At 46.5% G+C, this 14,643-nt stretch overlaps 2 protein-coding genes across 3 annotated transcripts; both read left to right on the top strand.

The window, feature by feature from the left end:
* The first annotated feature begins 341 nt into the window (after positions 1-341).
* On the top strand, positions 342-2,461 carry LOC125506001 (uncharacterized). The gene is made up of 3 exons (XM_048670886.2): positions 342-1,104; positions 1,486-1,625; positions 1,709-2,461. Exons 2-3 carry the CDS (start codon positions 1,539-1,541, stop codon positions 2,279-2,281), a joined length of 660 nt encoding a protein of 219 aa, XP_048526843.2. The 5' UTR covers positions 342-1,104; positions 1,486-1,538; the 3' UTR covers positions 2,282-2,461.
* Positions 2,462-6,257: 3,796 nt separating this feature from the next.
* Positions 6,258-8,945, top strand: LOC125510675 (uncharacterized). Of its 2 annotated transcripts, none has more exons than XM_048675922.2 (2): positions 6,258-6,440; positions 6,645-8,104. In XM_048675922.2, exon 2 carries the CDS (start codon positions 6,681-6,683, stop codon positions 7,935-7,937), a length of 1,257 nt encoding a protein of 418 aa, XP_048531879.1. In that variant the 5' UTR covers positions 6,258-6,440; positions 6,645-6,680; the 3' UTR covers positions 7,938-8,104. The 2 variants fall into 2 exon arrangements, with proteins under 2 accessions (XP_048531879.1, XP_048531880.1); XM_048675923.2 differs by lacking the exon at positions 6,258-6,440 and adding an exon at positions 8,683-8,945 and having other exon boundaries at positions 6,447-7,799.
* Positions 8,946-14,643: the final 5,698 nt, after the last annotated feature.

The raw sequence follows: 14,643 nt of genomic DNA, 5'->3' as shown, positions 1-14,643 counted from the left end.
TGGATTGCATGGATTTAAGAATTGAAATTTATAATTTGTGAATGTGCGACGCAACATTTAAGGAATGTCCAATCAATGTACGCGGACGCGTCCGTGGACGTTTGAGAAGTTGGATTTGCAAGTCCGACTATAGATGCTCTTATATTACGGTTGATAGTAACGGTATGTGTGTCAGTGTGTGTACTGGATGTGTGGGGCCTTACTCACCTGCTGCACGTACCAAGCCCTAGTAACTTCGAAATAAAAACGGACGTTATAGCAAGAACGGTACCTGCCGTCCGTAACGAAACGATAGATGTACACAAGGCTGGTGCTGTGCTTGACATGCTGTACCGCTAGAGTAGTACTCTACACATACATCTCGATAGAATAGAAAAAGGAAAGAAAAGAAAGCCCGGTGACGTATTGCTGTCATCGCAAAAGCTTCTCGGAGCACTCATTTTGGCTCCAAAATAAGCTTTTGCATCCATCCATCCATCCATCACGCTCCTCTCTCTCAGTGAGCAACAAGTCCAATCTTTTGCCCTCCGTTTCAGGGATAGTAATTCTCTACTTATCAACAGATCCATGATCTCACAGCCACAGTCGGGCATGTAAATTATGCATGTGGGTGGTCCGTTCCTTACTCAACCTCTGGTCCTGTCCCCTCTGCTCGGCTCAGCCGCTGCATGCCGCAAGAGCAATGCCAGGCCAGAGAGAGAGAGAGAGAGAGAAAGATACTCCTAGTCGGCCTGCAGTCCTAGTGTACTCCGTTGCTTGGCATGCCTCCCTGCAGTGCAGCGCAGGCCTGGTTAAAATACCACCACTGTGAAAGGAATCTTACATCATTCGTGTCTTGTCCCCTCCCCTCGCCCTTCTCTTTTCCTTCTCTCTTTCTTCAGAGAACAGAATGTGTGTGAGAGAGAGGGGGAGGGAGAGGGACGGATGGAGACGACGGTCTGCTGGTTGATGTGTATAAAAGGGAAAGCCTGTGGCCTTTGGAGCCATACAATGATCAGAAACCGATAGCGGGAAGAGAAGAGGAACAGGGCCGAGTGAGTGGAAGTTGGAGCTCAGTGGCACTTCAGTTCTTGAGTCACTTCTCTGACATCTAGTAATTGATAGGTGAGAAACGAGCTCATCTCATTTCCCTCTCTTCTTTCCCCTTACGATTCTCTGCTCATCAATCTGCAATGCTCTGTTCAATCATTTTTAGCCCTTTTCAGGCTTCTTTTTTCCTTTGGGTTGTGACTTGCTTCAGAATACAGTTACTCCAGCAGAGAGATTCTCCTGCCAAGCACACTGTTGTTCTTCCCCCTCCTTTATTTCCTTTCCCCCCTCTGAATCTAGTGCCCGATTCTCCATCCCACTTCGAAAGCTCCAATTGTGTGGCTCCATTGTATTCTCACTTTCTGTTCAAGTTCATATCTGTATGGCGATATACAGTGTAGTGTGGTTAGGAACACTTGGGGCAGAGGCTTATGTTGTAGCTATTTCTCCATGCAGGTCCGGCGAAGAAGAAGAAGAAGAAGAAACAGAGCAAGAAAGGGATCGCCACAATGCCGATGGAGCAGGCCTTCATGCACTGCGACAAAGACACCCTCAAGATGGCCATGCTCAAGCACGAGGAGACCTTCAGGCAGCAGGTATGAAGAAGCTACAACCTTTTTGCTTTTGCGTCCCCGTCTCAAGAAGACTGCGGCCTCATGATTTGTGTACGTTGTCGCAGGTTCACGATCTCCATCGCCTGTACAGAATTCAGAAGCTTCTGATGAGGGACCTCAAGAGGGAGATCAAGAGCCAGCAGAGCGGCCTGTCCGCCTCCCCCAACGGCTCCCCAGGCGCCGAGTACGACCGCCGCAGGGCGAGCGCGCTCGACGCGTGCTCCTACGAGCAGCAGTGGCAGTACGGCGCCGGCACCACCCGCCGCGGCAGCCACGGGGCGGCGACTCCTCGCGCGGCGCAGGCGCAGCTGAGCCCGGACGCGACCGACGACGAGGAGGCGGAGCTGGAGCTCACGCTCGCCCTGGGCAGCGGCGGCAAGAAGCGGTACAGCGACGGGCACTGCTCCCCCGGGGAGAGCTTCTCGTCGTCGACGACGGAGTCTGACACGCTCACGGGCGGCCAGGACTGGCAGCAGGCGCAGGCGCAGCAGCAGCTGGTCGGCACTGGCGCAGGCGCGGGCTCGCCGTACCACAAGCGGAGGCCGGCAGGGTTCGGCGCGGAGCAGGCGGAGGACGGCGGGGTGCAGCAGCAGCCTTCTCCGCTGCTGTTCCACTGGCTCAGCCTACGGATGGCGTGAAGCTAGCCATGGAAGGAGAACGACCGGCGCATGCATGTACCGTCGCCGTCTGCCTCGTAGCCACTGGCAGGCAGTTTGACTCCCTGTTTGTTGAGGCGTAGTAGAAGTACTAGTATGTTTCTGTGCTTCCATCTTAGTCATGGATCAACCTAATCCAAAAAATAATTAACTTGTCGTTGAGGGTGATGTAGGGGCCACTTTCCACAGGTGGAGAGGGGTGAAATGTAGGGGCTTTTCAGATGAAGCTAAGCATGATTGGCTCTCAGTGCAAGTAGCTTAATTTTGGTTTGCTTTTGTGAGTGGGTGACTTTGTCTGTTATTTTAGGCTTTGTTCAGTTAATCCTCTTCCCAAAAGGATTGGAGGGGATTGGCAAGGATTGGTTCGTATTTTGACTTTATCCCCTTCAAACCCCTTCAATCCACTCAGATTCATACGCAACCGTACAAGGCCTTAAGGGGCAGTCTTTCGGTATGAAATCCAATTCACAAGAACTAAGAACAGAATTTCCGATCGAATGAGGATTTGTGGCTCTCGGTGCTATACCCCTATATGAATATAGCATTAAAAATAATATTAAAAATTTCTAAAACATTCTGTAATTTTAGGATATTAAACGTGGGTTTCATTATATGCCTGTGCTCAGTTTCGTGGAAAATGGATGCCTGTGGTAATCTCGGTAAAAAAAAGTCAAAACATTCCTATGTATAGAAAAGACCACGGCCACCCATTCGCGACAAAATTGAACATGGGTATCCCAGATTTGATATCCCAAAATTTCAGAATTCTTTAAAATTTCCTCGTGTTTGTTTTTAGTACTATATTCATATAGAGATGCGGAGCTCCAATGCATTTCTCGTTTCCCTTTTCCTTTCTTCGGAGAATATCTGAACTTAAGACTACAGCGGTGGCCCATAAGCCCATGGACATTCGTGGGCAACATCTTAGTTGTGCATGTAACTCTTAGGGGTCCGTTATCACCTAAGGGACACTTTTGTGGTTTGAAAGAGTGCCAAGTAATGCGTCTGCCGCTGTCACGTGTCGTGTGCTGGCTTCTCTCTCTGAATTATAGTTTACTTACATTTTTGTACGCATTTTCAGGATTTAGATGGGATTTTTTTGCTTTACAGGTTTTGCTTTGTTTTTCTTAGGCTTTGGAGATTTTTTAACCTTTTTTTCAAGCACGGTTGCGCTTCTTCAAAAGAAAAAAAGTGCTTGCACAAGAAGCACAAATTTGCTTCCATGAAAGCTCAGTTGTGTTTGTCACAAAAGAAATATGTGCTTCCAAGAGTCGTTCTCGTGAAATCACAGAATTGCTTCCATATGGTACACAACCGTGCTTCTCGAAAAAAAAGAAAAATCAATGCTTTCACAAGAAGCACAATTTGCTTCTACGCTTCTCGCGCGAGTACAAATTTGTTTTGGCAAGAATTAGAAAAAAAGTGAAAAAAACGCAACTTTTCTTGCGGATTTGGTTTTTATTTCTTTCCTATTCATTTTTTAGTTGCTAGTTTTTTTGGTATTCTTTCTTTTTGTTTCTAGTTTTCTCGGTATTAGGTTTGTTTGTCAAAAAAAATCGTCGAAACCTATTAGTGTGGGATCTAATTTCAAAAATCTTGACATGAGAGATCCAACGATGAAAACGGTGCAGGACTTAGATGCACGGTTCAAGATATAAAACATTATGAATAAATGAATGTACAAAAAATAAAAAAAAAACTCTCAGGTTGCGATAAGTGACGCACAAACAATGCGCCACTTGTCAGTGTGTGAGAAGATGGGGACTGTCCTTTGCTAGAGATAACCCTTCACTAGTGGATTCGCTTGGACACACGTCCTCTCTCTCCTAGTTGGCAACAAATGTGAAACCCGAATCCTAAGCGCCAAATAAACTATATATAGTATTTTTTTTTGAGACAAATAAACTATATATAGTAGCGGGCGCACACACCTCCTCAGTCGTTCCATGGTGTATGGGCTGCCCGCCCATTCTTTCGGCCCACCGGTTTTGCGAACCTTCTAAAAGGTTTCCACCAGTTAATTGGCTGTTTTTTTGTTTGTTTTTCCTTCTCCTTTTTTTTGTTATAAAAATTGAACATTGTTTTTTTAAATCACGAAAAAGTTCAAAACCATGATTTGTTTTGAATTTTTCACAAACTTTAGTTAAATTATGAATTTTATAATTTTCGGAATATATTTTTCGAACACATTTCTTAATTTTAAAACTATATTTAAATTATCTTTTTCCAAATTTAGTATTTAAAAAAAACATCTTCATGAACCTTTTCCATTTTCAAAAGTTTTTCAAAATTTATGAACCTTTTAAAATTATGAATTTTTTGAGTTCATGAGTAATTTTCTCATTTTTAACTTTTTTAGTTTATGAACTTTTTAAAATTCGCAACATTTTTCCAATTCATGAACTTTCCTTGACTTGATGATCTTTTTTTTAAACATAAAAAAGTATTTCATGATTTTCTTCAACGATGTTAATAAGATCTTATGAATTTTTTCCTACAAGATCAATTGTAGAAAAAAACTAATGGGTGAAGTGAGCCGGCGAGGGAGCGAGCAATTTGCACGAAGTTGGGCCGCGACCCGCTTACATGCACGCGAGCGCCAGCTTGCTAGATGGCGCTTAAGGCGCTCGGAAGGACCTCTCCGAATGAAACCGCTATTCGCCGAATATGGACATTTTGTGAGCCCTTAAAGCATCCACAATGTTGCCAAAGCCAAATATAACACATTATTACGTTTTAGCATGGAAGGTGACGACGAGAACTAGATAGGGCAGTGCTCCTTCAGTAAGTCCGAGCTTGTCTTTGCTCTTGAGTAGGAGCCTTTATTCTTCCTTGGCTTTGTTGGCCATCAAGGTGATGGAGGTGAATAAGGGGAGTTCTTAGATCAGCCGTTGCATAGCAGAGGATTTGGTCTTAAAAGGAAGCAATAGATAGACAATATTATTCATGGTGGCTTTGTTGGAGTCTAACTTAACAATACTGAAAGCATTTTTTTTCTTAACTGGAGAACATCTGAGGTAGGGGGGATCCCCTTTCACCTCTCTTATTCAATATACTTGTAAATATTTTAACTAGAATGCTAGTCAAAGCTTTTTTGAAGCTAATCTAATTAGTGATCTAGGCAAGTGTTTGGCGAACGAGTAGAGTTGCATCATCATGGGCGTTTGTCGTGAAGAAGCTACGACACCCACCACGAAGCATAGGCGATGGAGTGCCCGCCGAATTTTGACAACACGCCGACTATTCTTCTGGTTGAAGGCGGGCGACGGAAACTGCAACGTTCTTGTTGACAGTTGCTTCATTCATTCCTATTGGCTTGGATGTTGCCGATAGGAAGGTACTCCGGCTAAAACCTAAGTCCATATACTGCTTTCGGCATCAACTTATGTTGGCGGCTTTGATATCCCAAGTGGTTTGTCCCCGGCAACAGTAGAGCCGCATCTGAGTTGAGGTCGTTTGGACCCAATTGGAACACTAGATCTTCTTCCAAGGTCCTTGTCACATATTTCAGGGACTCGGTTGTAATTTTTAATTCTTATGAGTCCTTCAAATATATTGATGAAGCTCTGTGGGTCCGTCAGGCCCATCTGTTGTTTAAGAAAAGGAAAATAAAACAAAATGATACGCGCCTCCACCTGGCTGCTCTTGACTCGCCAATGGTCGGCTGTCGGTGCTCCGCCGCCCAGCCCGCGGCGGCTTCTTCCCGCCGGTCGTTTAGAAAACTGTCATTCTCCGTGTCGAACAAAAACGAAGCCCATCACAAGACGCCGAACCGAATTATGGACGGCCATCTAGGGCCCACATTACAAGGTTGACTAGGATCGCTGCCTTCTTTTCTTTTCTTTTCTCGACACAAGTCGGCAGGTAGGTACCAAAAACAAAAACCAAGTCGGCAGGATATGGAAATTGCTAATTGAATTGAATAAAGAAATATTCAAATTGGAAAGAAAAGTGGTCGACGACGAATTTAATACGTACTGTTACCAAATGGATGGAGGCCACTCTTTGGCACTACAGCCTTGTTCTTGATAATGACAGCCAATCCAATGCTTAATTCAACGCCAGCTTAAAGCCCTCAATTATTGCCACTTTAATCCTGGAGAGAAGCCGGATGCTGTGGCTACAAGAAGATCCCTGTCAGGTAGGTGTTGTGTTCCTCATCCTTCATTTCTCCTCTCCTTTCCCTTTCATGGCCGACTTGTCAAGTTCCTTTTCTTGGTGTTGAGTCATGCCCAATCCCAACGAATCAACTCGAAGCAAGATCTCTGCTATCTGAAAATATCTGTGTGAATCATTCTTCTGATTTTTCACGGATTTGGTAGTTAATTTCCAGAGGTGTGCATAGGTTCCTCGTTGTTGCTTGATCTAATCGCCCTGCGCCATGGCCGGAGATGACGAAGACGAAGGCGAAATGGCGGCGTTGCGGGAGGCTCTGCGGCGGCAGAGTCTTGCCGTCGAGATGCTCAAGGCCGAGCTGGAGGAGGAGAGGCAGGCGGCGTCGTCGGGGGCCGACGAGGCGCTGGCCATGATCCTGCGGCTGCAGGGCGAGAAGGCGGCGGTGCGAATGGAGGCCGACCAGTTCCGGCGGGTGGCGGAGGAGAGGATCCTGCACGACGAGGACTCCCTGGCCTTCCTCAAGGCCGTCGTCTTCAGCCAGGAGATGGACATCACCTCCCTCAAGAACCGCCTGCTGGTCGTCTGCGGCAGCAACGGTCCCCACGCGCCGCCCCCCGGCCGGGACGGCGTCGTCGACCTCCCCTGGCTAAGGAGGCTGGCCCAGAAAGACGTGTCCTCGGGGAGGAACGCCTCTCTCCCGGCGGCGCGGCTCGAGGAGCTGTCCTCGGATTTCGATGCCGCCGAGAGCGTCGGCAACAGCAGGCCGGCGAGGACGGTGTCGGACATCGGGGAGGTGATCCGGAGGGAGAAGGAGTGGGTGCGGTCCAACGTGAGCCACCAGGCGTTGCCGCCGAGGCTGCACCGGTCGTCCTCCCACCGTCTCCCGCGGGCGCCGAGCTACTCGGCGCAATGCGCCATGCCCAATGTCCACGACAAGTTTGAGGCGCCGGAGAGCGTCGCGTCCCATGCCCCTCCGAGATCCAGCAGGAGGTCGTCGCCGGAGATAATCTCCGAAGAAGACGACGTGATCTCGTCGTCGACGCGGCGCGGTGACTGCAACGGCCCCAATCCAGGAGACGAGCACGCAAACGGCGCCATTGCCGATCTGGGAGCCGGCATTGATGAGATCAAATCCAGCGTGCAGACCCTCGCGACCGAGCTCGGCAGAATGAGGGAAACCAGCATGTCCAGAGGCGACGCGCAGATGCACGTGCTGGCCGAGATCTGCGCAAAGCTCGACGCCATGAGGCCCATGGGCATCAGCAAGCAACAGAATGTTGTTCATGGAGGCAAGAAACACTCCATCAGAGAAGTAGGCAGTTCTTCTTCCAAGGGGCCGGTGGCTCTGCCACAGAGTGAGCTTCTGATGAACCATTTCATTGAGGTATGTGCCATGATCTCCTCTGCTCTGCTTGCTAGGCCCTTGGCCAAGGTTGCTGCATCCATGTCACTATTTAGGTGCTTCCTCGTTTTCGTTCTAGCAGTTTTTCTACTGTATAAGCAACGCAACCCGCTGTGGTAGACGTCAAAGCTTTTCCCTCCCAATTTCCATTCCTTCACTTTTTTGACAGTTATTTTTGTAATAAAAGACGTCCCTATGAGACAATGCTGAAACAAGATCGGCTTTCTGTTCTTGCTGTCCTGAAGAAATATTGCAGAGTATTTTTACCATGGCCAATTTACTATTGACACTGAAATTTGTGACGGTGAGTCAACTGTACTTCTTTTGACCATTTGTTTTCAAAGAAATACCCGAGAATATTATTTGTCCAAATTAATCACTACAAGAGGCGTGTTATGTATTTCTCTCTCTCTCTCTCTCTCTCTCTCTCTCTCTCTCTCTTCTATTCATGGTCTCTTTGATTTGCAGAAATATGATTGTAATGTCATGACCATCTGGATCTTATAGGATTTTGGTTTGTTCGATAGCATCACAAAAAAAGAAAATGATTCTTATCAAGACATTTGAGTGGATGCTAAAAATCCTATGAAACGTAGTACATATGAATTTTTATAGAATTCAATCATATGAATCAAACGACCAATGTAGGAAAAATTCCTAAACACTCTAATCCTCTCAAATTTCTATGAGAATCGTTTGAATCAAAAAGGCCCTCGTGTGTGAAACGTATGCTTGTTACTACTACTCCATACCACCTTGAATTGCATCATGTGGAGGACACAAACTCCCTAAAGAGCGTTCTTTTCTTTTATCAGGTTTTTATTTGCTCATTTCAATAAGTACTTCTTCTTAATTATCTTAACAGGCAATGATGTACATACCGTGAGATCTGTGAAAGGCTAGATGCTTCTTATTGGTTTTGGAGTTGATGGATTGACTGAAGATTGTTGATTTCTTTACCATTGTCGCCTTTTTCTCGGCGAAGATGATGTGTACATGAGAGCTTGTGTGATACCGTTGTGGTGTTCTGTTAGGCATAGGTGTGCTGATTTTGTTAGCGTCACAGGAGAAGGTGACGTTGATGTAATGTTACCAGATTGATACCTGTACAAAGAAAAGGACAAATGATCTAGCTGTTCTTTTGCGATTTGGGCTGATCAATACATGTTCTTTCCGAAAACATCTCTGGACATATTTCCATCAGTGAAAGGAATTTTGCTCCCCCTCAAATCTGAATTAATTGACTCAGCCTCTAAACAGCATAAATGTACATGAACATTGGATAGAGGTTGAGTCAATTAATTTAGATTGAAGGGAATAGCACAACTCGGATTTTCACCTCGGGCCTCACAGCTTCACAAGGTAGCGTGCCATTGGGTTGGTGCGAGCATTCCACATTTTAGGCTGGTTGTAATGAGGAGTATCATATACTAGTATCATGCATATGATACTAGTGTATGATACTATCTTCCTAATGCATAATATCATATATTAGTATCATGTAATACTCTATTTATTGTCATGCATGATACAAAGTAACATAACATTTATTATGATACGGTATCATGATATAATACTACACCTTCTCTTTCTTCATTTAGGCCTTGTTTGGATACACAGTTTTACCAGTATTAGTTTTCCGCAGACTCACATAACCGCCTAACAAACTAAAACTATGTTTGGGCTTTCCACCAAAAACATGGATAAGCAGAATTTGGTTTCCACAAAACCAGGAATCTGCGTTTTGTGAAAAATGACTAATAGTTGTTTTTGGGAAAACACGATCGTAGAAACCCACCGCAACTGATTTTTTCCAGTTCCATTTTTTTCGCAACAAATCCATTAGCGCTAATTTTACATTCATCGGGAGCTTGGATGGCCGGCGTGCATGCAAATTGACCCTGAGCATCAGCTCTCTACCGTCGGCCTGTATGTCCATGGAAGCGGATGCCGCCGTTCGTGCGGGGTAAGTGGAAGCGTTCACTGCCGTGCGCGTGCCGTGTTGGCGAGGGGAAGTAGCTACCGCCATGCGCGTACGCCGGAGTCGTCAAGAAGAAGCGGTCGATGCCGTCGTCCGTGCGCGGCGAGTCGTCGACGGAAAGCGGCTGCTGCCGTGCGCTCACGGCCAGCCCCCAGATGAAAGACGTTGTCGTCATCCACAACCAGCAGCTGAGCTTACCAAACATAGTTTTCTATAAACCGGTTATTCACAAAATAGTAGATAAAACTGGTTTTCTTAGAAATCAGCTGAAAACGCATTTTCTATAATCTTATCGCTTATCTCCATTATCCAAACAACTACTTAATGCTATGACATCTCATTAAAATTGCCTAGTTGGCATGCATGATACTAGCTATGATACTACCATTACAACCAGTCAGAGTATTTATTTTAGAATTATAGTATAACTGATCCAACTGTATGTGCGTACGGTACGAGTGTTTGTTTCTGTAGTGTGTTAAAAAAAACTCATGAACATTAAATATTGTATAAGAGACCCTAAATTCATTTTTTTTGTCAAGAGCTACTCAGATGTCCAAATGATCTAAAATTTGAAGACCATCTTACGCACCAAATTATATTCCATGTAAAAATCGGATTTTTTTTGAATTTTTTAAGTATTTTTTTATAATTTTCTCTTCACCGGATTCTCAGAAAAGGATATTCATACGTAGGAGCATTTCTGTCCATACTGTGTCAAAAGAACTCCCGGGCGGTGGCAAGCCTCCGCTGAAACGGATCAAACCTGCACTCGGCCATCCACCGCCGCATCGAGAGCACTCCAGAGCTCCGCTAAAAGGCGTCGGACCAGACCCTCCTTGCCACCGCCGAACGTGCCGCAGCAGCCCCACACATCGACGGCGCCACCGCCACGGAAGGGCTTCCCGACGGCACGCACTTGCAGTTCCATCAGCGCGCCAGGAGCCAGCAAGCCACCCAGGCCGCGCCGGCCACCACAAGGGCGGCCGGATCCGGCAGCAACACGATGGCCATGCCAGGAACCGCGCGCACTGCCGTCCGTGCGAGATCTGGGAGCCGCACATCTGCCCAAGGCCACCCCGGCACGAGGAGCAGAGCATCCCGCCGGCCGCGCATGGTATATATGGGGCCACGACGCCGTCGGAGGAGGACATGCCGCCGCGCGACAAACGGGCCGCTGGCCACGGCCGGTGCACCGTAGCTCTAAATAGCACGCACATTCCGACGCCGACATCAACGTGGTCGAACTATGACATTGAACATATAAACCTTGAAGAACTGCTAGGCAGGACCGAGCTATCCACGTCGCCCTATAAACTCTGGTGCCATCGCCCGTTAATTCCATGCCCCGTCAAGGGCATTTTCGTCATTTCGCATACGGGTGTATAAAAGGCAGCTGCTCCGGTGGAGGTAACCTACCCTTCCGCCCATCCCGCACTCGCGCCGCGCCCCTCTCCTCTCTCTCCCGACCGCGCCCCTCTGCTCTCTCTCTCGACCGCGCCCCTCTTCTTTCTCTCCCGACCACGCCCGCCTCTCCTGCCGCCGCCGCACCTCCTCCACCCGGCCAGCCTCCGCCCGCAACCTCCCCCCTCCTGTTTTTAGAAGAGAAGGGAAGGGAAAAGAAGAGGAAGAGCGAGCGGGTCAGGCGACGGGAAGGGAAGAGAAGATGGAGAGCGAGCGGGTCAGGTGACGGCCATGGCCATGGTGCTCGCAGATCCGCCAGCCCCGTCGTCGCCGCTGCGCTCGCAGGTTCTGACTCTTCTGAGCTATTGTTGCAGATGATATTTGGTCCCCATGGCTTCTACAAGGACCAGAAGCGTATGTCTATCATTAGAGCTTGGATAAAGGCAGGTGATGCAAGGGGTCTCGTCCTAAAATCATCTTTGTTGGTTTGGATGATTTTGCAGGTTTCTTTCAGCAGCCTCTCATCTCGCTCAGCGAAAGCGGAAGATGCAAGCGGCAGCTCCTCACCTAGCCGTATGGTGATGGATTCAACGGAGAAGAGGAAGCATGTTCCCTCCATTGCCTGGTTAGCTTTGCATCTCCACCATGTCTAAAGTTTGTGGCTTCTTCTTCTATCATTTTTGTTATACCCTTAGCAAGTTACCACTACTAGAAAAAGGACTATAGATGAAATTGACACTAATGGCGCACCAGACATGTGATGCGCCATTACTATATACTAATGGCGCATCATGTGTTGGTGCGCTATTAGTGTCCAAATACTAATGGCACACCACATCCATGATGCGCCATTAGTAATTTTATTTTTATTTTTTCAAAACTACTAATGGCGCACCGTGGGAGTGGTGCGCCATTACTAGTAACTAGTAATGGCGCACCACTCCCACGGTGCGTCATTAGTAGTAATTTTTTTTCAAAACTACTAACGGCGCACCGTGGGAGTGGTGCGCCATTACTAGTTCACCCCCCCCCCCCCCGCGTGGACCGCCTTTTCAGTTTAAAAAAAATTAAAAAAATGATGATAATGTCAAAAAAAAAGAAAATAAGTTTCTCATGTGATATGTGGTCTAGTTGTTGTGAAAATTTACAAATATGAATTTCAACTTTATTTGCGAAATCTCTCGAGAATTTGTAAAATGAGCATAACTTTTGCGTACGAACTCGGATGAAAAAGTTTTTTATATGAAAAATCATCTACTCGAAAAGTTACATCCGAATTTAACCCGCTAAACATTTTCAAAATCGTCAAAAACCTAACAGAAAAAAAGATATGGAGCTTTTAAAATCTGGAGAGGCAAAAAAATTCAAAAAATTCAAACTTACTAATGGCGCACCCATCCATGGTGCGCCATTACTATCTTCCCGCCTTCAAAATTCAAAATAAGTCAAAAAATAAAAAAAAAATACTAATGGCGCACCTGCCCATGGTGCGCCATTAGTATCTTCCCGTCTTCAAAATTCAAAATAAATCAAAAAAATAAAAAAAAGTTAGTAATGGCGCACCTGCCCGCGGTGCGCCATTACTATGCCGTATATATGGCTGGGCGTGGTCCTCTCCTCCTTACCTCTTCATTCTTCTCCACTCCATCTCCTCCTCTCCTCCACTCCATCTTCCCTTCTTTCCTCCACCATACTACCCTCCTCCTCTCCGGCGACCTCATCCTCCTTCTCTCTGGCGACCTCCTCCTCCCTCCTCTCCTCCCCTCCCCTCCCCTCCCCTCACGGTTTTTCCTCCCTCCTCTCCGGTGAGCTCCTCCTCCCTCCTCTTCTCCCATCCCCTCATGGTTTCTCCTTCCTCCTCTCCGATGCTCCGGTGAACTCCTCTCCGGCGACCTCCTCCTCCTCCTCTCCGGCGAACTCCTCTTCCTCCTCCTCTCCGGCGATGTAGGCGAGCGCCTCTCCGGTAACCTCCTCCTCCTCCTCCTCTCCGGCGAACTCCTCTCCGGCAAAAGAACACGGCAAAAGAACGTACAAAATCCAAAAACAGGAACAAAATTTGAAAAAATATCGTGCCAAAAAACGAGCAAAAATACAAGCAAAAAATGGGCAAAAAAATCACGATCTAGATCCAAATTCAAAATTCAAAAATAGCAATGGCGCACGGTGGGGGTTAGACGGTGCATCACTATTATTTTCCCGCCTTCAAAATTCAAAAATACTAATGGCGCACCGGTGGCCTATACTAATGGCGCACCGTGGCCTATACTATTGGCGCACCAGTGGTGCGCCATTAGTATACCAGATACTAATGGCGCATCAGTGGTGCGCCATTAGTAAAAAATACTAGTGGCGTGATACTAATGGCACTGATTGATGCGCCATTAGTAGGCAAAACCGGTGCGCCATTAGTAGCCCTTTTCCTAGTAGTGTACTGTCCTACACATTCATGTTTGTCTTTGCCTGAACAACCACATAATAATTTTATAGTTTTGTCTGGTCTTAGCTTTCTTTGTTTCAGCCAATCTAAACTGTAGTCATAATAATATCACACTGCATTCAGAAATAGCAAGAGGAGATAAAGCTAGGTGCTGCAAATAGGCCGGTGGTGAACCCAATTTTTAGAGCTGACCCTTGCTTGAAAGTTGGATGTTCTCCCTGTGTCTATAGATCAACAGAAGGAACACCTAAAGGCCCTAAGATCTCTACTGTTATCCATAATTTGTTTTCTGTCTGTCCAGGCGAATTGGTCCACCTCGCTATGGAATTAGGAGAAGTTGGTTACTTGATCAGACTGTTTAAAGTTCCACGGTTTTTCAATATATGTTAGCTCTGTTCAGAGATCTAAAAGACTATCAGGATACACAAATTCTGAATGCAGTATGAAAGTACGTGTTGTTCTATGTTCTTGGGCACCTAATAAGCTTAGGAAAAACACTGCCAAGCTTGCGACAGAAAAAGATACAGATGCTCACAATTATTATCTTCTGGTGACCATTTTAGGCTTGTTTCAGGAAGTAAGTATGCAAGATAACTTCAGGCAAAGTGTACAGAGGCTGCAGCTGAAGCCGGACTTTGAAGGTTGCAGGTTGGTGGATCATCAGTTATTATCAGGTTCAACCCCTTTGCCATGTAATACTGTGGCGACACTGTCTCTTATGTATAATTGTGCACGCAGGTTTCTGTTGGAACAATCACTGAAAATGATGATAGACTTTGTCTCACATGTGCCGCTCACTGATGAGAAGTAGACTGAAGTGAGTGGTGCTAGAGAAGGAGTGGCCGAGAAAGTACACCAATGATGCCCTGCAAGGCGAGCAGAAGAAAGCTAAGGAGATGCTCCGTGTAGCCCCTAAGAAGCAAAAAGGGAGCAAAAGAACAGGTCCGCTTCAAGGGTAAAATCCTCTGTAATCTCTAATTGTGCTTTTGTGAAAATATGTGGAT

Source organism: Triticum urartu, chromosome 5A, assembly GCF_056163025.1.
Source record: "Triticum urartu cultivar PI428250 chromosome 5A, HENAU_Tu73, whole genome shotgun sequence".
Lineage (NCBI taxonomy): Eukaryota > Viridiplantae > Streptophyta > Magnoliopsida > Poales > Poaceae > Triticum > Triticum urartu.
The sequence above is the reverse complement of the archived record's forward strand: the minus strand, read 5'-3'. Positions and strand labels throughout refer to the sequence as shown.

Bases quoted from the DNA above. Each gene is read 5' to 3' on its own strand.
- LOC125506001 (XM_048670886.2), top strand. From the start codon at position 1,539: ATGCCGATGGAGCAGGCCTTCATGCACTGCGACAAAGACACCCTCAAG. The intron at 1,626-1,708 runs GTATGAAGAAGC...ACGTTGTCGCAG, and splicing joins AGGAGACCTTCAGGCAGCAG to GTTCACGATCTCCATCGCCT.
- LOC125510675 (XM_048675922.2), top strand. From the start codon at position 6,681: ATGGCCGGAGATGACGAAGACGAAGGCGAAATGGCGGCGTTGCGGGAG.